Below are 23,255 nucleotides of genomic sequence, written 5' to 3' on the forward strand. Positions count from 1 at the left end.
TTCTGAAAATGTGGTGTGGTGGGTGCACAATCTCCCTGGATCATCTGAGGCCCCAGGGTTGCCCACTTTAAGATGGGGACTATTTTGGCAGGCAAGTGATAACTGAATAAAAATAGCCACACAAATATGCAATGAGCTATTTAGACATTTGCTTAAAATAGATTTCTCAGTTTTGTAAGTTGCTAAAAAGACTCCCGCGGCACTCATTTGAAAGCGTTATGTAACAGGAGATGAAGTAACACACTCCGTCCTCTGACGTCAGCTGGGGGGGGCACCCCTCCAGTTCTGCCCCCTAAACCAGTGTGCTTGAATGGATGCCACTTGAGCAGATGTTTGCTACTTCACGTGTGAAAATAGCCCCGGCCCACTCTTCTGGTTCCAGTCAGCATAACAAGTGTCCAACAGGCTTCTAGCGTGGTCTTTCGGGTCTGCTTCCCGTCTCCTGCCCTGAGCCTGCTCACTTCCTTCCAACCTTGCTTTAACCACCGCTTTCAACAATTGATCTTGCTGGGAATCTCTGCCTCCACCCGATGGCAGCAATGCTACATTCTCTCCACACCAATATTTCCTGTGGGTTTATTACTGAAGAAGAGGTCACTGGAAAATACGGTATAGACGACTGCAAAAATTTACACACCTAAGAAAGCTTAAAATACGGTGCTAGCCAATGACATTTTATCCCCCACTCCCCTCTCTCTGTTTTTTTTTTTAAATTATTACATTAACTTTTATGTGTATGTACACCTGTGTCATGGCACTTCATTCCACCATGCCAGCCCTGTGTACTGAACTTAGTACTCAGGTTTGGTGGTAAGCACCTTACCCACTGAACCATCCCCCCGCCCCTTTTATTTTGGAGACAGGGTCTCACTATACAACCGGGGCTGAGCTGAAACTTGCTAGGTAGACCAGGCTGACCTTGAACTCAGATCTGCTGGCTTTGCTTCCAGACTTCTGGGATTAAAATGCAGGTGGCACCACGCCCAGCCTCAGTTGTTGTTGTTTTCAGAGACAGGATTTCATGTAGGGTAGGCTAAACTTGAAGTTGTTATAAGCGGGGGGCTGGCCTTAAACTTTTCATCCTTTTGCCTCTACCTCGGAAGTACTGGGATTGGTCACGAACCAACATGTCTGGCTAGCAGCAGACAGATTTCATCAATTAGAAGTCAACTTGCAGCAAGACGAACAGATTCACCAAGGGAAGGCTGGCGGTTTCTCCTCACCTCAGCACTGCGATCACGTGCCTTCGAACCTGAAGACACACTTGCTTTCATAAATAAAAAATACGTATTTCTCCACAACTAGATTTTATACTTGATAAGGATATTAAGGTCAAAACACAGAGCCAACTGGCTTTTGACCAACACTGCATAGTATGGCTGTGTGAATGACAATAGTTTAGGGCCAATAAGATGGTTCAGTGGGTAAGGGACTGACCACAAAACTCAAGTACCTGAGTTCAATCCACACAGCCCATGCTCACACAGGTCTCTAATCGTGGGAGAGGATGTGCTGCTACACAAAAGGGAACGCCAGGAAAGCACCAGGAGCCTCAGAGATGCCCAGGCACAGCTTCCTGCAGTCCCTGTCATTGCAGTAAAACGTGGCTTTTGAACTTCCCTGATGGATACAAAAATCTTGGTTCCGTGGAAGCCTGGGTAGAAGTGTCCACAGTTTGCATTCACTAGTGGATCAAGTCAGACTACAACTGGTTAAATGAGGTGAGTTACCAGTCTATATATAGCCTTCAACTGATACATTTAAAAACAAAAATCTTATCTACTAATTTCACCTCGAAAACATAGAAGTCAGTGCATACCTTTCCCTAGTGAACAATTTCCCAAGCACCATTTCTCAAGCTGCTGTTGGGTACAGGGAATAGGAGGTTCCAATGGTAACTAGCACGTGCCATTTATTAGTCCATCCTGCCATGATCTGGGTCAAGGCTCAGACTCACAGGACAGGTGCTTTGGAGACAATACACTATTACAACACAGTCAGTCGACAACTCCCCTGAAATGAAATTCCGGCTTCCTCTTTGTCTACGTCACGGCCAGGCAACACTGAACTACATCTGCATGAGTGTATCTATCATGTATGCACTAGTGCATCTAGATGTATGCACTGCTGACTCCCTGTAGTTAGTCTGTTTTTACTGTTTATCCGATACAGTCAGACTTCAGCCTCGGGCATCCAGGGCAGTTCACACTCACCAGCAACGAGTGAAGTTTCACTGCAGTGACCATGACCCTGAGAAGGCATAAACCACTTCAACTGTGTCAGTGTGGTAAACACTTGTTGTGTATTCCAGAGTCTGCAGGGGCTTGGATTAATCCATGCGTCTATTACCATTAAGTCTCAGGACTGTTAGGAGCCTAACAGAACAGCATGTTCTGAATGTGCAGCAGGACCCTGCTCTTCAACACTTGTTCCATGGGTCTCCAGTACTAGGAGACCAGGCAGACATGAGGACATTTCCCCTCACCCTTTCTCCCATTTCTTCTGCCCCTGAAATGCAAAGGGCAGACATAAAGGAAACACACAGCCTGCTGCTGCCCAGATTTTCAGCTCTGAGAACAGTACAGAATATGAAGTTAAAAAATGTCAGCCACAACATGGAAGTATTTAAGGAAATCAAGGCTTGGGCACCTGCCAAGGACACCTGTCATTCGTAGTTCACGGCTGTCTTTCTTTTGGTTCCTACCATGTAACCCTTAGAACAATTAAAACAAGAACCATCACATGCAGCGTGCTGGCCCGGGAGCCAGGAACCTCGTTATCTTTCATCTGCAGCCTCCTCTACCTCCTTCCAAGCAGGAAATACTGCGGCGTCCTTTGCCAAGGCTCTATTTAGTTTTGTTGGTCCAAAGGTAACAGCACTCCCACACTCCCACTCGGCCTCCCTTGGAGATTACGAAGGAGTGTGAGCCCGAGGGAGGAAGGAATCCTCAATGGCCACTAGGTGCTTTGACAGCTCATTCTGAGATGTGGGACTCCTCCACCTCTCTCCTGTGTCATCCAAACACACCTGCTACAGTTTCCACACGACCTAATTAGTGTGACAGCATGCACAGACGTTAAACAAACAGCTCAAAGGAGCCTGCTTTCACCTAGCGGTGTACTGGCAGCTCTGTTGCAGCGGGTTTCTTCTGTGAAAGGCAAACGTTCTGTTAAGAGTACCCGGGCCCTTGCTCGCCCAAGGCCTGGAGGAGTCAGACAAAAAGCATTGCAGCCTGCCTCATTTACGTGCTCACAGCTTCCAAGAGAGAGGATGCCACCCACCTCCTCAATTAAAGAGATGTGTCACTAGGGATGTCTCTGGAAGTCACTGACCACCCTGGGCAGTCAGTCACTTCGTAAGGTAGGTAGAAAGAAGCAGATCTTTCTAAACTGTATCACAGAGAATAGAGTAGAACACACACACACACACATACACACATACACACACACACACACACACACACACACATATATGGGAAAGCTAAGTGTGTTTTATTTCCTCTCTGGACGTGAGCCTTTGAGAGAAGTTTTAGGGTATGATGAAGGTCAAGTGTGCAGCCAAGACTCTAGACCTGAGTAAATAAAAGAATCCAACACACTCATACCGAAGCACCATCCACTCACCTAACACGCTCTAAGGAGAGTTCGAAGGCAGAAGCATCACTGTGGCCCAGAATGATATTACACATATTTTGTGTAAACTTGCCTATAAAGGCCAAATGAAACTACTACCTGTATGGTCAAACCGTTTTCTTTACTGACAGGAAGGACAAAGGGCACTTCCTCAGTTGATGCCTTTTGAATAGATGGTTCACAATGGCATCAAGGTGGCTGGAAGCATTTCTGTAAACTCCGTTATAAAACCTTAAAGTGGACCCAGAAGTGTGTCCCTTCGCCAGTATCCCCAGCAGCTCTGAAAATGTCTTGAAAGAGACATTCTGGGATCCCATGCCAGGTGTCCAGGAACTCTAGCTGACTCTAGGAATCAATGTTTAAGGAGCCCTCTGAGGGATTCAGAGGCACGATCCAACCTGAGACACCTCCAGAGGAAATGTTCAAAGAAGTGATGGGCCAAGAGCACAGGCCAGCAATCTCCTATTCCTGATACCCCATTCACGTTTTCCTTCACTGCATTGAGAAATTTTTTCCAAGAAAACTCTCCTTACCAGGCCTCACCAGTCAATCACAGCTCAATTCCTTGGCTTTCATTGTCAAAGACCCTCAACTATTGTCCCGTTGGAAACTGAAATAGATTTAGTTCAGAGCTGTGAAGCCCTGCTCCTTCTGAGATGCTGGGTGGGGTGGCTGTCTCAGGCTTGGCTGTCATTAAAATCAACACTAGAAGTTGCCAGGGTTTCCTCTCCCACCTCCAGCCCAAGGTGAATCACACCACCACGGTTTCCTTACGTCCTCCTAACTCCACCCTGCTGTGGGATGGTCTGTATGTCAAATGTGTTGCTGATTGGTCAATGAATAAATCACTGATTGGCAGTGGCCAGGCAGGAAGTATAGGCAGGACTAACAGAGAGGAGAATTGAGAGAACAGGAAGCTGGGTGGGGGGAGACACTGCCAGCCGCCATCAGGATAAGGAAGATGTGAAGATACCGGTAAGCCACAAGCCACGTGGCAAGGTATAGATTAATAGAAATGGATTAATTTAAGCTGTAAGAACAGTTAGCAAGAAGCCTGCCACGGCCATACAGTTTGTAACCAATATAAGTTTCTGTGTTTACTTGGTCGGGTTTGAGCGGCTGTGGGACTGGAAGGTGAGAGAGATTTGTCCTGACTGTGGGCCAGGCAGGAAAACTTTAGCAACACCACCCTTGCTCCCTTCCCTAATCAATAAAAAACCAAGACCATCTGTATGTACCTTGCCTTGCCCTCGACAGCTGTCAGTGTCTTTTAAAATCATACTGATAATCTATTCATGCTCTTCAACAATTTCTGTCCATCTTCTTACCAGGGTTTTCAAAAGCCTCTTAAGTATGACCCCCAACTTGACCTCGTCTATGCTCTCGTTGCTCCCCTGACATGCATCTCTGCCATTGTCAAAAGGGACCATTTGCTCTTTCCAGGCCGTTATCTCACATCCACCCACATTCCACAGAGCTGCCCATGGTAGCCCTCCAGCCTCAGCTGGCATCCTAAGCTCTCTGCTCAGTACTCTAACGAACACTCCTCCACTGTGAACCTCCCAAACGCCATTTAAGAATGCCACTTCTCTCATTTGGCCCTCAATACTCTCTCTGGCTCGTATATCCATCTTCATTTTCTCTTTCCTCCCTTACTATACCGTCCTGTGGGGCAGGGATGAAGACTGCTTTTGTATTTTTGCATAGGTCTTAGTTAGCACAGGGAAGGTGCTCAATACGGACCGACTAGAGGGAAATAACAAATATCCTTTATTTGAACCACACCTGTTTTCCCCAGGAAATCTGGACATGCAATTCCTTTGAGTTTGTCTAACACAGGTGGCCAGATGTGCCTACCAGTGTAATGCTGTTTTTTTTTTAACTAAGGAAAGAAAGAGAAAGAAAGAAAGAAAGGAAGAAAGAAAGAAAGAAAAGAAAAGAAAAGAAAGACAAGTTGAGTGAGGTCTGCACATACAGGAAGGAAAGCCAAGAGCAAGGAAATAGCAACTCTGAAATCAGACCCCTCATGATTGAACTGCGCTCCTAAATTTCCTCAGTGGGTTTTGTTTCTCTGTGTACATTTTTGATTTATGGGAGACATGAAACACAATCCGGGCTGCATTTCTCTACAAATAAATACCACCTCCCTATCTAGAGTTATAGTGGAGGACTTACAATGGGCTCTGTTTACACACTCCTAAGACATTCAAAATGAGCTGAAGATATTACCAATCTTTGAGATGTCTGAAGTTATTCAGGCTATCCACAGGCATCACTTTCAGCCACAGGACACAGTACCATTTAAGAACTGTATATATGGAAGCTGATGTCTACATGGCAAGGTGCACGTTCAGGCTCATGGGATGGTTCGTATGTGGGGAGCCCGCACTGAGACAGAAGATACTGCTCCGCTTTTCAACAGGCCAGTGAATTGGTGCTATTTTAAGTCCAGCTCTAAAGTGAACTGAAGCAGATGGACTCTGCCCTGTTAGTGGGTCACTTCAGATTGAATTACCCAAACAACACCTCAATGCCTTTTCTACAGAGTACTTTAAAAGTCAAGCGGGAGGTAAGCAACCACCAACTGCGTGCACCCCAGGGCCTTGCTAGTGCTCTTGACAATACCACCTCACTTCCATGCCAGAAAAGACCATGCAGCACTGAGGAGGAAATTCTAGGTGGGGGTCAGTTAGTCTGTGATGTTTACAGTGTGCCTAGATTAGACAGGCTGGAGAAATGACTCATCAGTTTAGAGTACTTGTTGCTCTTGCAAAGGACCTGGGTTGGTGGTCTATAATCATCCTAACTTCAGTTCCAGGGAATCAAATGCCCTCTTCTGACCTCCACAGACACCAGGCACACACATGGTGCCCATACATACAAATGGGCAAAACATTCATACACATACAATAAAATAAATAAATGGTTAAAAAGCCAGTGGCTGAGGTGACAAGGATTTCATGTTGCCTTTTCTACAAAGTTAAACTGCAGAGAAAGTTCACCAAACTGAGGCATATTTTCTACAACATACCTACTATCATAGTAAGAGAAGGTATTATGAAAACTAACTCTCGTAAGGTTGGCTTCCATCCAACTACAGAACCAAGCCAGGTGGTCTGCAGGTGGCCCTGTTTCCCACACTTCCCTTGCTGGACATATGCACAGCATCCTTTAGGGAGCATGTCCAAACCTGGGCTTTTAAAACAGCACTTCTATTCATTAGGAACTTACAAATCACCCCAACTGCCTTAGTCTGTATCCAAGCTCCATCTTTCCCCAGTCCTCCATGCCATGATTTTACATAAGACAGCCATTTTACTTGAAATTCTCACAGCATTCCATAGAAAATGGAAGAACAGTTTTTACAATGTAAAGAGAGAATGAGCAGAACCACCGCAATAAATTCACGTGGGGATTGGATTCAATGTACATATTACAGTAACAATGTCAAGTATATAGACCACAGAGGTAAGCTTGGCGAAAACAACCCAGTTCAGGGAAGACAGGGAGAGACTGCCCTGTGTGTGTGTGTGTGTGTGTGTGTGTGTGTGTGTGTGTGTGTGTGTGTGTGTGTGCAGGGAAAACTGAGGTTGAAAGAAGAAATAAGAGGAAGTAGAGGTGAATTTAGATGCAAGGAAAACCGAGGCAGTCAAGTATGACCATGTGCTGGGCTTTGAATAAAGTGATAAATGGATACTGTGTTCGTGGGAAGTAAAGCTAGGGCAATGCTGATGATGAAATGCCTCACAGTGAAGGTAAGGAAGTGTGAGAGCTCCCACCATGTTAATATTTGATCCGTGCCTGTAAAGCAGTCCAGAACACAGTGACATATATATATACATATATATATATGTATATATGTGTGTGTATATATATATAATCTACTGCTTTTCATCTTGTTCTCACCCCAGATCACAAATTCTCAAGAAAGCTCCTTGCACTCCCAGTCTCCCTGTTCTTCCTTTGTTATCTATAGTCAAGTATTCTTCTAGAGAATGGACACACACTCGCACACACGCATGCACGAGCGCACACATAAACCCAGAGGCAAGTTGAGTGTAGCACCTGCTAAGACAGGACCCTAGGCTGGAAGCTACTGGAAATCTAGAGGCAAGCAAGAGATGACCCTGTCCTCTGCAATCCGTGCCCCCCCCCCCATCTCCTCTGTACAAACCATTGCCACAGCAGCACACAGATATAAAGAAACGCAGCCGCCACTGTTGGGCGAGAATGGACCACAAGGCTCACCCGGACTCGTGTGTACCTGGACCTGTTAGCATCAATACATGCCCTGCCCCTTCTCTGCAACTAGGTTCTTGGAAAATAATTTATAACTTACATTAGCCAGATCACTAAGCCATATGCTTAACCAACATACGGATCTCTAAGGCAAAAAGTGGCACTTCTCCAAAAAATATTGAGGACAAGCTTAAATGTAAAGCCTAGTTGTAAGGTTCTGCGTTGGAGCCAAGTTCCATAATTTAGTTGGTAAAAATGAGGTGACAGACAGGCACCAATCCATAGCCGAGTGGCTAAAAATGTTGGAAATAAATGATGATGTTTTTGTTTCTGAAATCTCTAGGGATGACTAGAATGAAAGAGTTGGGGAGGCTTTCTAGTGTCTTAACACAAAATCCGAGAGAACATTCCTTTGAGTACGAATACCCAAGAGTGAATCCTGGCATTGGAGTAAAAGGCATCCTCTCATGCATTATGTCGTCTTGGCAAACATTTAGAAAATCTAAGCTTAATACTTTAAATCTCTGTCAAAATTAATTACCTGTCATAAATATCCTCCTCCCCCTCCCACACACCGACCACTGCCTCAGTTCAGGAAAGCAAATCGAATTTCACTCAGCTCTAATGAGAGCAGATGGCTCTCATATTAAGTAATCTGAGTTATCTGACAGCAGACAGCATCCTGTTCAAACAGTTTTGTTATCTCCCATCATCTGCCAAGCCAGGAGTACCAGTGCTCCAAACCAGGCAGAGGTTAGCCAATCATCCAGGAAACAACTTCAAGCATCAACTTGATTTCTTGGATGCAGGATTTCCAAGTACTCTGCTGACTAACCTGGTTTCTGTAGCCAACTCCTTATATTTCATTTTCTAAGTGATTCTCATTTATACTTAGTGGGGAAGATGGAGAGAGAATCCTGCAACCCCATGCAGAGGATGGACAAAACCCAGGAAGAATCCACAAAGAATGTTCTTCCCAAAGGGAACATTTTGGGAAGTGGGGATGTAAGAAACCAGCGTCCCTCAGGCAGAAGGTATGCTGACCGAAAATGATACCATTATGACAGCTGTCCTTCAAAGCTTGTAAAAGACTACAGTTTCGATGCAAAGGGGCGAAAAGTACTTGCATAGTTGTGCTCCAAAAGCTTCCACTAACTATTCTACACAACGTGATCACAAAGCCAAGAGCTGCACGTTGTCAGAAATACCAGCACCCCAAACATCTAGATATTCCCCTTTCATCCTTATGGATTGCCCTTTGCAGCGAAACTCCTGGAGCATCTCTGTGTCCCTTTCCTGTGGTCCTTTCTGCTTTCCATCCTGACGGCACATGTTCCCTCGGCTTCTTTTTTGACTCATAAATCTTAGCCATACCTACTGAGAACACACAAGGAAAGTTGGAGTCTCCTTTGCCTGGCATTTGAGGTCTCATAAAATTTGACTAGCCCATCCTGTAAATCATGTGTTTGTTTTCCTCGGCGATGGCTCTCCTTTGGACACCTGACACTCTAATAATAGCTCAGTCCAGCAACCCAGCAGCTGTCTTTCTTCTTTCTCAGGCTGTCTTCTCTTCCCCTTTCCCACTCAATCCACTGGCAAAACATCATCCCTACATCTCTCTGATCATCCACAGTCCTCCCCAAATCCAAGACCTAGCTCAAGGTATTCCAGGATTTTCTTTCTTTCTGGGTTTCTATGGCATCGGACATGGAAAACACTATTTGCCACAACAATCTAATGAGTCACTGAGACTGCACAGCCCAATCCTTCATCTTCTATCCAAATCTCTAATATTGTACGAGGCCATGCTCTTTTTTTCACATGTACTTATCTTAACAAATAGGCTGTAAGCTCTTCAAAGCCAAAATTCTCATTTCATCGTCCTTATATTTCAGTAGATACTCTAAATATTTTAGGCTAATAAATACATCCTCCTCAAATATATAAAATATCTAGCAGATGAGGCCTTTGGTAGGAAGTGATGAGGAGGGAGTGAATTCCCATAGGGCAGTGGGTCTCAACCTTCCTAATGCTGTGACCCTTTAATATAGTTCCTCATGGTGTGGTGACTCCCCAACCATAAAATTGTTTCATTGTTACTTCATGACTGCAATTTTGTTACTGTTATGAATAGTAATGTTATCTGATACTGCAAAATATCTGATAAACAACCCCCCAGAGGGGTTACAACCCACAGGTTGAGAACTCCTGCCATAAGGCCTCCCCATAGGAGCAGAAGTAAATACTGTTTAATGACTAGCTAGTATATAATGAATATACCCCATTCCCTTCACCAGAGAACTCCAGAGAGAAAGGAGTCTCTCTGTGGAAGCAAGTTCAGGAATAGCATAAGATGTCTGCTTTCAAGTTCTAGGTACTTTTTAAAAGCATGAGAGACAGGGTCTTCTTTGCCTGTGTTGAAGGTCATTTTGGTTTGGTCTATACCAAAAAAAGGCCTTGTGAAAACACTATGCACATTCAGAAGCTGGCCTGGTTTTAACCATGGGCTTTTATTTCGATGGCTAATTTCATCTGCCCGTGTGGAATAACTCAGAGTGATTTTCAAACCACTAACAAAATTCAGATAATTTTCTATTATTTCTTTTTTTTTTTTAGTTTTTCGAGACAGGGTTTCTCTGTGTAGCTTTGTGCCTTTCCTGGATCTCACTCTGTAGGCCAAGCTGGCCTCGAACTCACAAAGATCCGCCTGGCTCTGCCTCTCAAGCGCTGGGATTAAAGGCGTGCGCCACCACCGCCCTGCAACCATTTCATAGTTTTTAACACAGTGACAATACTGTAGACCTTTTAAATGATATATTCAGAAGCATATAGCTAGGAAGCACCTAAATATATTAAAATGCGACTTTTTAAAAAATTATCATTCCTGTGGTTTTAAGTGCTGGGCTAATAACTGCTAATAAAGTAAGAAGGAATCTGATCTGGGACAGAAAGTATTTCAATACAATACAGTATTCCCAACTGAATCATATGTACATAATGAGTTTGAGGCTATGACAGTGAGCACAGATGGCAAACACAAGAAAAAAGACATAGTGGTCTTACCTTGTGTCTGTTTCTTGTTCACCGCATTATCAGCTTTGTGTCGTTTCTAAAGTTCAGAGCAAAACAAAACAAAAACCTCAATTAAAAAAATGAACGAGTTTGGTAGCGTAAAATGGTACTCATGACCAACGAAGGTCATTTCACTTATGTTCTCCAGGTTTTTCTCTTTCTATGCTCATAGATTGGGGCGGGGGGGACGGTGTTAGACCACTCACAGCTTCATCATACAGTGCTCTTCCCTAGCAGCACAGGCTTGGGGTCCCCAGAAAGTTCTTAAATAGCAAATAGGTAGAACAACATTTTAATGTTACCAGAAAAAAAAAATGAAGCCAAAGTCTGATTTAGTCTATTGCTTAAATAACTCACGGAGAAGATTGCCCAGGAGAATTATCTATAATAACTACCATTTAATAATGGGATTGAAGTATTTTCAGCTTTTTGTGAAACTCATTATCTGATTAAGCTGAATACATCCTCCGTAATTTGAAGATGCGCTGACGTCTGTCGACAACTAGAAACAAGCACATCCATCCCTTTTCATCCAGGTTCTTGTCTTCACTGCTCCACAGGACCCCCATGAGCCATCAGATGCCACCAAGTAATAGATTCTATTCTTCTTCCTCCCCGAAGCACCCGCGAAATTAAACGGTGAGCAGGTGATTTTTAAGTTGAGGCAGGTGAGGCTGGAGAGTTACATAAACCAAGATTTTTAGAAGAGTAAGGAAAGCTGAGAAGCTCGTGGCCAGCGGCCGCTCTAGGGGTCACTATCTCCTCTGTAGTTCAACTGGAGGTCTCCTGCGGCTTCTGTCTAAACTTACAGGGTGGAGGAAGCCACCCCCAGACTCAGGCAATAAGGCAGCGAAGTGTTGAGTGTAACGAATCCTTTGCTCAGAGATCCTATCTGAGAAAGCCGAGGCTCGCACTTCCATGTGAGAACTAAGAACAAATGCCACAAGTGCCTAAGTTTTCCACTTGAGAAAAACAGGGTATTGAAGGAGCTTAGTGGAAAAAGATTTCCAAGAGAAACGTGTGGAGCCAGCACTCCTCGGAGTCACCGCTGTATCGGAGACGGTGGAGTAAGAGTTGACAGTGTAGACTCAGGTCATCGAAGGATGAACTGAACTGTGCGACCTACAAACAGCACTGCAGTCCCGCTGTGAGGAACATGTTTCTTACGTATCTACACCGCAAGTCTTTCTCAGGGCAAACTACCCGCAATACATGTGTAATGGTGAAGCAATCTCATGGGAATATTATTGCTTCCAAAAGAAAGTATAATTTGCTAGAAGAGTATTTGAAATAAAAAAAAATTTAAATCGTTTTGTATCTATATTAACAATAGAGAAATACAATTGTAAAGTTCCAAATATTTTTCTGTTGCTGTTTCTTTCTTAATAAAGATTACAAGAAAATTTGAAAGTGATCCAAAATAAGTTTGGTCCAAGAATTTTTAAGTCCAAGGTAAATTTAGATAATAAAAGGTATACCTATGCTTCCCCCATACACATATATGAGAGACAATGGTTAAACTCCTAACGGATGGAGATATAAGCTAATTAATGAAGCATTTCAAATCAAACAAGAAATGAAACTTTATGAAGCTAAAGTGGCCTTGGACATTAGTTTCCACCTACAAAAAATTCTTAAATCTGAGCCTCTTTGTCTTCAACCTATCCCCACCTAATAAATTAGGTCAGTGTCCAGTTTCTAACTTTCCAAATACAAAGAATTTACATTTATGATGAAGATATCTTTATTCCTTCTAAAACTAAAAGTTCACAAAAAATATAGTCACTCTCTAACTTCAAATGCTACCGTCTTATTATCAAAATTCATTCAATATCACTGAGATGTGATGAGATGTTTATTGTTTTCCATTTTGGATAGAAAATTTATCAATAAATGGTATCATATGAACAGTGTTATGAATTTTAGGACACTTAAGTGTACAATGCTGATTTTTTTTTTTTAAATTTAATTCCCCTGACAAGGCTGAAATGGCAAGTTAAATTCCATTTAGAGGAAAGGAAGCTGTCTTTGCAAGGTCCTGTAACGTGTCTTGGCAAAGTGACGGCCCCAGACTCCTTGATCAGGAAACCCTGTTCTCCCAGGCATGGTTTTCAGCGTGCACTTGGTCCCTTCTTCAGAGACGAGGATGATCAAGGTTTTGTTCCTGCCCTTTCTCGCTCCTACATCCTTTTACTTGGCTCAACCCTTTCACACCAAGCCTCTCTCGCTGGGCCTGTCTACAGTCCATCCCTTACATCCTTTCTCCCTCCCCCTGCTCTCTGTCTCTGTCTACTTCTCTCTGCTTCAAAGGGGCTGGAACTGTGTCCATGCTGTAATCTGTTACCTCCGCCCAGACACGGAACCACGAGCTCACGTATACTTGTCTTTACAAATCAGAAACTTAAAGCCACCTTGAACTTTCTTTTCCCTGTCACTTTATCTAGCACCCTCTTTCTTTGCTAATTAATTAGTTACTAAACACCCACCTAGCTCTTCTACTGGATTTTCAGCTCCACCCAGACTTCTTTTACTCAGTAGCACGTGCCAGATATTTGGTATCTGCATCCCATAGACTTTGAGTAAGTATTCATTTTGCAATGAATGAAACCTACTAATGTTTAATACTTTTCTGCTAAAAAAAAAAAAAGAGTGTTTTTATGGTTCTGAATACTAACTTAACAGACAACTCTAAGACATAAGACATAATTTGTCCTCACAAACATCTAGTTCTATACTTGCATGGATGTGAAGACAGCATCTCTTTATCACCCCATTAGTTCTAACACCTGCAAACAGTGTTGTGATCAATGTAAACATTGATGGCCCAAGCACTTGGGAAGTGCCATGGCTATTTCCTCCATCCTTCTCTGCTACAACGAACTCTACCATTCTACCCAGCAGAGATTCAATTCAGTTTGCATCCCCAAGTGACCACATGGAACAAGGGTACTGTCTCCCTGTCTCTGGGGACCACCTGTCTCAGTAAGTAGATAACAGGCATATAGATTAGGCCATTGACATACTGAATAAGATTAACAATGTGACAAGGTTTAAACACATCCTAATTTATACCCTAAGCAATGATAGGCACCTAAGCAGGGCCCTTGTGTTTCTGTTGTCCTTATAGTCTCTGTGAAAATATGGTACGTCATGATAGTTCTTTGTCCAGCTACCTAAACCATTACTTCTTCTGTTCTCTCCTCAGGAATATTATTTCAAACTTTCTGTAATTGCATCGTTGAATATACACTACATGTTAAACAATTCCTTGCTACAGCCAGTGTCTATGAATAACAGTTTGCTAGTACACTCCGTCAAGTGAAATCACTACTGCCTCACCATGCAAAGGTTATATTTTCTGAGAGCTGTTTGATTAGCTTCTTCCTAATGATATCTTATTATTGCACGATGCTCTATTAAAAATACTTCTTGAATACAATTTTATTTACTATATGTCTTGAAAGACAGTGTCTAGATACCACAGGTAGAGAAATTACAGCTTTGCTATAAAACCAAAGAGAAGGTGGAGGAGGCAGCTATGATGAGGGCTAACATACAAGGCTCCATCCAAATCACCATGATTGAACTCTGGCTCCCGGGGATTGACCTCGGGCAAGTGACTTTGCCCTTCTGACTATTCTTTCTCATTTGGAAATTGGGAAGATCACTGAGAGGACACCACAGTGGACTTCTTCTGGCCCCAGTCTCTCATGGGCCTGAGTTTCAGTTAAATTTCTGTTTCTGGTGAGGTGGGCGGGGGGATATTGCATACCAGGCATGATTTGGCACTTACAGCCCCAGATAATCAGAAACATATTAGTGTGGCTGCTGCTTGTTTGGCTGATCATGTTTAGGAAGACCTAATCCCCTCCTGGTTGTCTATAGAAGAAGCCTGTGAGTTTCTCTGGGGGCCATCACCATTTTGTTATATGGCTGACCCCTGCATGCAGGAATTCTTCTCTCGAGAAATAAACACTCTTGCCTTTGCATACATGAGTGGGGTGATCTGTGGACCCTAACAATAAGCAATACCTTAGAGGTGTGCTATACGTTCCAATAAACATAAGCAACAAGGAACAAGTACACAGAATCAAGAAGCACAGTAAATATTACTGATATTTCTGCTTGTGACTCTCTATATTGAGAGCACAACCTGGGATGGCATTTTGATTTCACCACTTTCTTGGACAAGGTCTATGACCTCTTAAAGTCTCAGCTTCCTTGACTTTTTAAAAAAACTTTGTATTTTAAAAAAACTCTTTAGTAGAGCATCTGTATGTGTTTTTTTTTTAAAGTCATTTATATTTTAAATTATGTGCATGACGACTGCATATCTGTGTGAGTGTGTGCGAATGAATACAGGTGCCCACAAAGGCTAGAAGAGGATATCAGATCCCCTGAAACTTAAGTTACATGTAACTGTGAGCCTTCTGAAGCAAACTCAGGTCCTCTACTGGAGCAGTACACAACCTCAAACACTGAGCCATCTCTCCAGACTCAGTTTTCATGCTTTAAGTGGAGAACCCTTGAAGTTGCTGAGTAAAAAACAAATAAACAAGCAAACCCCAAACCAACAGCACAATGCCTAATGAATCACATGTGCTGCAGAAAAAAAAAAAAATCAAGTTTAACAAAAAAAGAAAAGAGTGCATGAGGCAAAGAAAGAGGCAAAAATTATAGTGAGGACTGGTCTCCAGGGGCTGCCAAATCCAGTCATAACTTAAACAACGCCAAGTGCATGAGGACAAGCTAAGGAAGGAGAATTCCTTCAATTTCCCTGCTTGTGGGCCCAAGCAGGATAGCACCAATCAAGAGGACCACAGTGTCTTAGACACACACACAGTTATGTAGCCTTGGAGTCTACTGTTAGATACTTAGAGCCTTGAGATCATCGGTGCAACACCCAATCACTCCAATTCTAGCAGGCCACGTGAATCTATGTTTTTTCACTTTTTAATAAGATTAATGAAGTAAGGTTGTAGAAGTAACATTACTATTTGTGAAATGTGGGGCTGTGCATTTATTAAGACTTCCTCAGCCTCCCTGGCCCAAATCTGATTCTTCTAAAGCCCAACAGGAGGTTATTTTAGACATGCAAAGAAGTACTGTAAGACAATTGAAATCATCAAAAACCCACAGTATAAAACCCAATATTGGCTTCTTCAGATAAGACAGTTAAAATAGAATCCGGAAAGGGTCTAAAGTTTTTCGGGGGAATTTATTTTATGAGGGGAAACTGACTTCCTCTTTCCTACCATGGAAGGCTAAAAATAGCAAACTTACTGCTACTGTCTTTCAATAAGACAAGATAATGAAGAGGAAACTCAGAATACTAAAATAGAATGAGAAGAAATCAAGGCATCTAATAAGGTGAAAACCACACTATTTAACTTTAAAAATAAAAAATACAAATTAAAAACTTCTTTTATATTTAATTTGGAGATGGTTTCAATTAATCAGAAACAATATTCAAGTCCAATTTTCTTCTTCATGCCAATTACTATATTTCTTTTATTAATAAATTATAAACCTAAGAGAATGCTGTACCAAGAATTCCTCAATATTAATCTGCTAGAAACTGACTTTAGGAAAAGAAATGCAATTCTATTCATCTTTAAGTTGAATGGGCATTTTAAAGGTCCTATGCTGGGGATGCTGTGAATGCATTGCTCTGATTGATAAATAAAACAATGATTGGCCAGTAGCCAGGTAGGAAGTATAGTGTAGGTGGGATAAGGAGAGAGGAGAAGGCTGGGAGGTGGAAGGCTGAGGCAAGGAGATGCTGCCAGCCGCCACGAGGAGAAGCATGATGTAAGATACCTGTAAGCCATGAGCCATGTGGCAACTTAAAGATTAACAGAAATGGGTTAATTTAAGATATAAGAACAGATAACAAGAAGCCTGCCATGGCCATACAGTTTATAAGTAATATGAGTCTCTGTGTGATTAATTGGCCCTGAGCAGCTATGGGAGCCGGGTGGACACAGGAATACTCCAGATACAGACCTATACTGTAAATTATATAGCTTTAAGAAAATAAAGTTAATATACGTTTGAGCAATTGACATATGAAAAATTAAATACTTACAATATCTTCTATTATCTCTTTGATAGCTGCCACAGCTAAAATAAATAAGAGAGGAACCAGTGTTGTGTATCGACCTGTCGGTGACACGTCGGGTATTTGCTGAATAAGAGAAAAGGCAGGATAACACCAGTGAGTCCCAGAAGGGTTATAACAAACCTAAAAGAACAAAGTCACAGGGCCTTCTCAAACATTTCTCATGGGCTTTACTAGTTCCGGGTGAGGTGTCTGCAGAACAAGTTCATTTGCTTGATTATCAACACACAGTACAGAGAGAGCTAACACAGTGCAAGATCGAAAAAAGACAAAGTAGCATTATAATAACACACATCACCATCAAGGGGAGGACGTAGAAATGCAACAAACAGCTGTAGAAATGTCTACACATTTAAGACGGATAAATCAGATTACAAAATAATGTTCATTTCACTATCCCTTTTTGTTATCTAAATCAGAAAATGGTGCTTGCAGTCACAAAGAAGACCGGAAGACCCCAATTTTAAGAGCAGTGACCTCTGGTGCTGGAATAATTGGTTTAATTTTTTTATATGCTTTGCTGCATTTTCAACTCCTTTGCTAACAGTGAACATTGGCTTTTTTTTAATGCATTTTTTTTCTTAAAACATTTGTGTAAACTAACTAAATGGTCTCCCCCCTCCACACACACACACACACAAGGTTTCTCTGTGGAACAGTCCTAGCTGTCCTGAAACTCACTTTGTAGACCAGGCTGGCCTTGAACTCACAGAGATCTGCCTGCCTCTGCCGTCCAAGTACTGGGATTAAAAAAAGCACGTACCACCACCAGCCACCTTAAGCCGTCATTTTTGGAAGTGATAATTTTTATAGTGAGCCATTCAGTATTGATACTTTCACTGAAATAAAACTAACTGGATAATCTGGGGGAAAAGTCTCTCCTCCCTTCAACACCTAAAATGAACACTTCTTGCTATCAAATTTATAGACCACATTAAATATATGAATAAGCATGAACCCAAAGGCTTGGAGGGGTGGAGGAGGCCAGATACTCTGGGCATGCAGCAGCCCCAGCAGTAGGGAATATTCACTGTGGCCAGCTAATCTCTCTGCCTTTCTATAAGCCTCAGGGCATTGGTGGAGGATTCAATAAAGCCTTTTCTACTTCTTGCACATCAGCTTTGAACAGACGTTTGAAGATGGATGCAACTTTACCTGGAGCAGGGCGATAAAGAGAAAGAACGAATTAGCTGCTCTTCTGAACTGAGAGTACAGGAATCTTGGAAGGAATGTGATCACGTTGTATTTTGCAGTACTAGAAAGCAAAAACAAAAAGAAGCATAAAGCTTAGCTCCTCCATAATCAGCACCCATGTTTTCAAAGTTCTGTTCCCAGCACAGGAGTAATCAGATGACAACATCTGTTCACAGTTTCAAATTTGGAAACTATAGTGAGGGATTGGTAACGTAAATGAAAAAGAGGGAAAGGAACCAGCTAAATAAACAGCCAAGACTGAGCTTTTTATGTACTCATAAGCTTTGTTTCTCTATAACATCATTTGTTTTCTCTGGTCAGTTATCATGCTGAACAGTACTAGGAGTAGCTTGCAGAGAAGAGCAATTTTAGATAAGATACTGCACTAACACATCAACAGAAACATATCAGCCTTTGAGAAAAACCAGACAGTGTAAGCAGCTTCCTGGATAACCAGGCCAACAGCTTTTTCTGCTCTTCTACCTGTACTGTCTCTAGGGCCATGCTAGGAACATGGCGAGGGTGCCATACATCGTGAGGACGCCACACTGGCCAGAATCAATAAAGACAGGAACATGTTGGCCTTGGAAACCTCCAGTCCTTCCTTCCTCTTGTTAATAAACAGAGGGGAAGTTAAAGATGCATGCCGTACTCTTCAACAGAGATACTACTAGAGGATCTGCAATGTTTTAAATGCTAATTGTAAATGGGTACACCTCAAATATGGTAGGTCTGCTCCTGGAGGAAAGCAGGCTAGCACTTGGGGTGTTCGTGTAGTCCAAAGTACTTAGAATCTAGTGCTTATGAGGAATCTTTTCATGACTGTTGAAATTAAAACCTTATCACTTGCAACAAGGAAGGCATTCGCCAAGCATGTTGTATGACATGTGCTATATTACAACTATCCAAACCCATACTTTAAGACTCTAGCCAAAACAAACAAGCCAAACCTCCAAAAGTTCTCGGTAGACAATTTCAAGAATTGTTCCTAAACTGTTAAAACTTGGCATGCAAAAACAATACACCGCTACATTAATAGGTTTAGAGAGACAATTGCCCAGGGGTAGCTTTGATTATTCAAAACTCCTGGAGTCTAGGAGCTTGTCCCTTCTGCTCCTTCCTACATCCAGGGCTTTTGATTTTATCCTTTTCTTTTTGTTTTGTGATGCTGGTCATTGAACCCAGAGCTTTATAAATGGTAGACAAAGCAATCTACCATGCATGAGTCACACCAGGGCCAGCGTTTCTTTCGTGGATAGAAAACATGGGAACGGCAGACCCTTCTAACTGAACGAGAGCACCTGGTAACTCACCCCACCCACCTGCTTTGAAACAGGGGTCCTTTCTCTGTGTAGCCCTGCCTGTCCTGGAATTCACTACACAGACCAGGCTGGCTATGAACTCACAGAGATCTAGTTGCCTCTGCCTCCAGAGTGCTGGGAAAAAAGGTGTGTGCTACCATACCTGGCAGGCATTTTCTTCCCACCCATCCTGCTCTACCATCCCATCCTCCCCTGCCTTCCCCCAGCCTATCCTACCTGACATGATTGTTGCAGAATTTTGTCAGCTGAGGCTGGTTGATGAATATGGTTCTTACTTCCTCCTGATCAGCCAGCGAGGTCTTCTCTGAAACATCATCTGTCTTCTCATAACCTGAAAGACACATGCTTCTTAGTGGACAAGAAATGTTTCAATAGTCGGGCAGTGTGGCGCATGCCTTCAATCCCAGCACCTGGGAGGCAGAGGCAGACACAGAGAAACCCTGTCTCAAAATAGGAAACAACAAAAAAGAAATGTTTCATTTTATTATCCTTATTCAGACCAGACCCACATTTCAAATCTTTTCTACAGTGTAAAATCTGACAAGAGCCAGAAAATTCTCCTCTCTGGTAGTGTCCATTTATAACAAAAAGTAAAACTCACATAATATTATTGCTAGGGGTGCCATTTAATATTTATGTAAAATTACCCACTTCAAAACCAATAATATTTATTCATCTTTCCCATCTAAATGTCTGACTTAGACTCTTCCATTTCATAAAAAGATACCCCAAAGTCAATAACTTTGCACTAGTTTATGTGACAGTTTAGGTAAAATTCAAACAAGTAATCTGAAATACATTTTAAAATTTAAGCAATTGCTTAATTTGAATTAAGCTATTGAATATTTTTTTCTTCTTTGTTTCTTTTTTTGGATGAAAATAGAAAAAAAAAAAGGTCAAGCTGACAATGTCAACTGTCACATGGTCTCACTAACCCATGAGGATTTCTACCACAGTGCCCTCCAGTACAGAGCCAGACCACGATGCCTTGTCTGCTGCAGAAAGCTGGAATCCTTTGAAACCCAGAACCCAAATAAAACTCTCCCTTAAGTTGAAAAAAAAAAAGTGCTAAATATTAAGGTCTAAGTAGGCAATCCTCAAGGATCCAACCAACGACACTAGTCTAATCATTTCTCCAACTAAAAGCAAGATTTCTAACTTCATTTTCAAGATCATCATCACACAACTGTGAAGCTCCCCCAAGGTCACGGCAACAGTGCAATCAATGGATTAAGTCGCTCCTTAGGATCACAAGACTGAGGACACCTCAAAAAAAAAATACAGGTCATAGAACTGAGAGAACAGAAAAAGTTTAAAGAGCTCACTGCTATTTCCTAGTTAAAAATGGAGGAGGGGGGGCAAGTCTGATCTTGGGTCTGATCCCTGGCACCATAACAAACTTCAACAAACAAACAGGATTGAATTAAGTTAAACTCTTCCTCCTCTGCAGTGAAAGGACAATCACATTCTAAAAAAAAAAAAAAAAAAAATCCATTTGTCTTCATTTTCTACTGTTCAGTGCCAGCCAACTCTTCCCATGAAACCTGCTGACATGTGCCCTTCTGAAGTGTTCTGCATTGCTGAAGCCAGCCAAGCTGCTCTGAGTCCACAGCCACATGGACCAACTCCTCCCCAACAGCACACTTACCTGGAGATTTTCTGGCTCTCTGGTTAAAAGTCAGTCCCCCCCTACCAGAATAGGAGCAGCCTGGGGCTGCAGAGGGTGCGTTATTCATCTTCTCCACACCAGTCAACAAACAGTAGGTAGTCAACAAAAGTTTGCCCAATAAACACACTCCAAAGGACAAAGAAGTCGTTGTCTCCACTGCCCCATTTGGAAGGCAAGAGAACGCTTCTCCACCCACTGATAAAGATACTAATGATAACTAAGAGAGCTAGTGACAAATGGTACAGACAAGCTTGCCTGTGGGGCACAGATATGGTCGGAGACTCAGTGAGATGGAAGCAGCCCCGACTGAGGCAAGAAAGGGCTGGACTGGACGTCATGCTGAGGAAGCACTCAGGCTAGCTCAAAAAGGGTTCTTCACGCTGAGAAAGCAGTCTGAAGTCTAGTCTCTGCTTGGCAGGGAGCCACTAAGAGCTTTCCAGGATCAGAGCTACATTTTTATCCTCATTGTCCTGAAGGTCACAGCTCCAAGGCAGGCTCAATCCTACCCATTTTTCAGTTTTAGAGAGGCCGCTTTCGCCCACAGTCATGGTCTATCACTACATCCTATTTTAGATACAACAAAAGCTTCATCCTCTACTTTTACATTATCCTAATTTCTCACAGGGATTGGGACATGGGTCATTTGGTTAAAGCACTTGCTGGGCAAGGGTGGGGACCTGAGTTTAGATCTCCAGCAATGAAATGCCGAGTGGCCATGGCAATGCAGTTATAATCCCAGGATGCGGGAGGTAGAGACAGGAGATTCCAAGAGCTAGCTAACAAGCTGGACAGGCTGAACTGTCAAGCTTTGAGACCAAATGGGAGACCTTGTGCCTCAGTATATAATAGAGATTGATTGAGGAAGACACTCCATGCCGTTCCGAGCAATGTCTTTAGATGGGACTTTACAATATTGCACTTCTGAGAGCCTAGCCCTTTGGTAATTTTTTTTCCGAGGAGTAATGGATCAGTCCTCCTGAGAGATTTAGACTGAGGTCTCAGATGAGCAGGATTTCACACGTCCCCCTTCCATGTTAATTTGTAATTAAGAATTCCCACAGTACCTTCCTGGGTCAAAGGGATTGGAATTTACTCCTTTTCTTTTTCTTACATGAGAATCTGAGTAATGAAAACAATCCTAATGGATTAGCAGAGGCCCAAGGAAAATGAGACAAGGAACTTCTCTAAAAGAGAGGCTAAGTCTAGAAGGGTGACATGTTCCAAACCAAGTGTAGAAACTGAGAAGGGGCTGGATGGTTCTGGGTGTATAATACCCGGATGTTAAAGAAAAGGTTGGGGAGGGTGGTGTATGTAAAGCTCGGTTCATGGAGAACTCCGGGAGCTCCAAGGCACCTTGACCAAAAGTGATACTGAGCTCCAGGATGTACTGACCAAATGTGATAACTGAGCTCTGAGATGCAGTGACCAAATATAACACTGAGAGAGAGATTTTCCACTAAGAGTAGACAGTGAGGTCCTTAGCAAGCAGGAACTGTTGGGAACCCACCCCCCCTCTAGCATCACTGTCACAGTTCCAGAGAGCCTGGCAGTGACATGCAGAACCCACACAGACCTTAAGCTATAACTCTCACGATGTCTAAAGGCAAGTACCACCTTCTATGATACATCTGATCTCCAATGACTGTTAGTTCTAGAAGGCATAGGCCTCACAACTTCAGACATCCTCAGGATGCTCTAATGAAAGTATCTGTGGGAAAGACCTAGAACTTGGCTAACGTGGACGGCAAGAGTTTGTAGCTATTATAATTGGAATGATTGCTTAGCTCACTGTAGAAATTGGCAGGTCTGGATATATCAATAACCTATTAATCTATATTCCATGAAGAGAAGAACCAAAGCTCTTATTTGAGCCACTTTGAGGACAGTGGGTCATGAATTTGACCTCACCCTTATACTGGGTTAGAGGTGAAGGCACATTCTCTTCATGCAAATTGATAGCTGTTCAATGTATGCCCCACAGCTGGCTTAAGTGTATATTTGTGCT

General features: G+C 42.6%; 1 protein-coding gene across 4 annotated transcripts in view; it reads right to left on the reverse strand.

The window, feature by feature from the left end:
* Atp8a1 (ATPase phospholipid transporting 8A1) overlaps nucleotides 1–23,255 on the reverse strand; it is a 231,457-nt gene that overhangs the window by 177,812 nt on the left and 30,390 nt on the right. For 2 of the 4 annotated variants that reach the window (XM_052735066.1, XM_052735064.1), the window contains exons 1-5: nucleotides 21,230–21,480; nucleotides 19,798–19,912; nucleotides 18,221–18,320; nucleotides 17,033–17,131; nucleotides 10,936–10,981 (exon numbers count right to left, since the gene is read on the reverse strand). In XM_052735066.1, the coding sequence (XP_052591026.1) occupies nucleotides 10,936–10,981; nucleotides 17,033–17,131; nucleotides 18,221–18,320; nucleotides 19,798–19,912; nucleotides 21,230–21,317 (448 nt within the window). In that variant the 5' untranslated portion in view covers nucleotides 21,318–21,480. Of the gene's footprint in view, nucleotides 1–10,935; nucleotides 10,982–17,032; nucleotides 17,132–18,220; nucleotides 18,321–19,797; nucleotides 19,913–21,229; nucleotides 21,481–23,255 lie in introns of those variants that run through there. The other 2 variants (XM_052735063.1, XM_052735065.1) reach the window with 2 other exon arrangements.

This window comes from Peromyscus californicus, unplaced genomic scaffold (assembly GCF_007827085.1).
Source record: "Peromyscus californicus insignis strain IS unplaced genomic scaffold, ASM782708v3 Scaffold_13__1_contigs__length_99412109, whole genome shotgun sequence".
Lineage (NCBI taxonomy): Eukaryota > Metazoa > Chordata > Mammalia > Rodentia > Cricetidae > Peromyscus > Peromyscus californicus.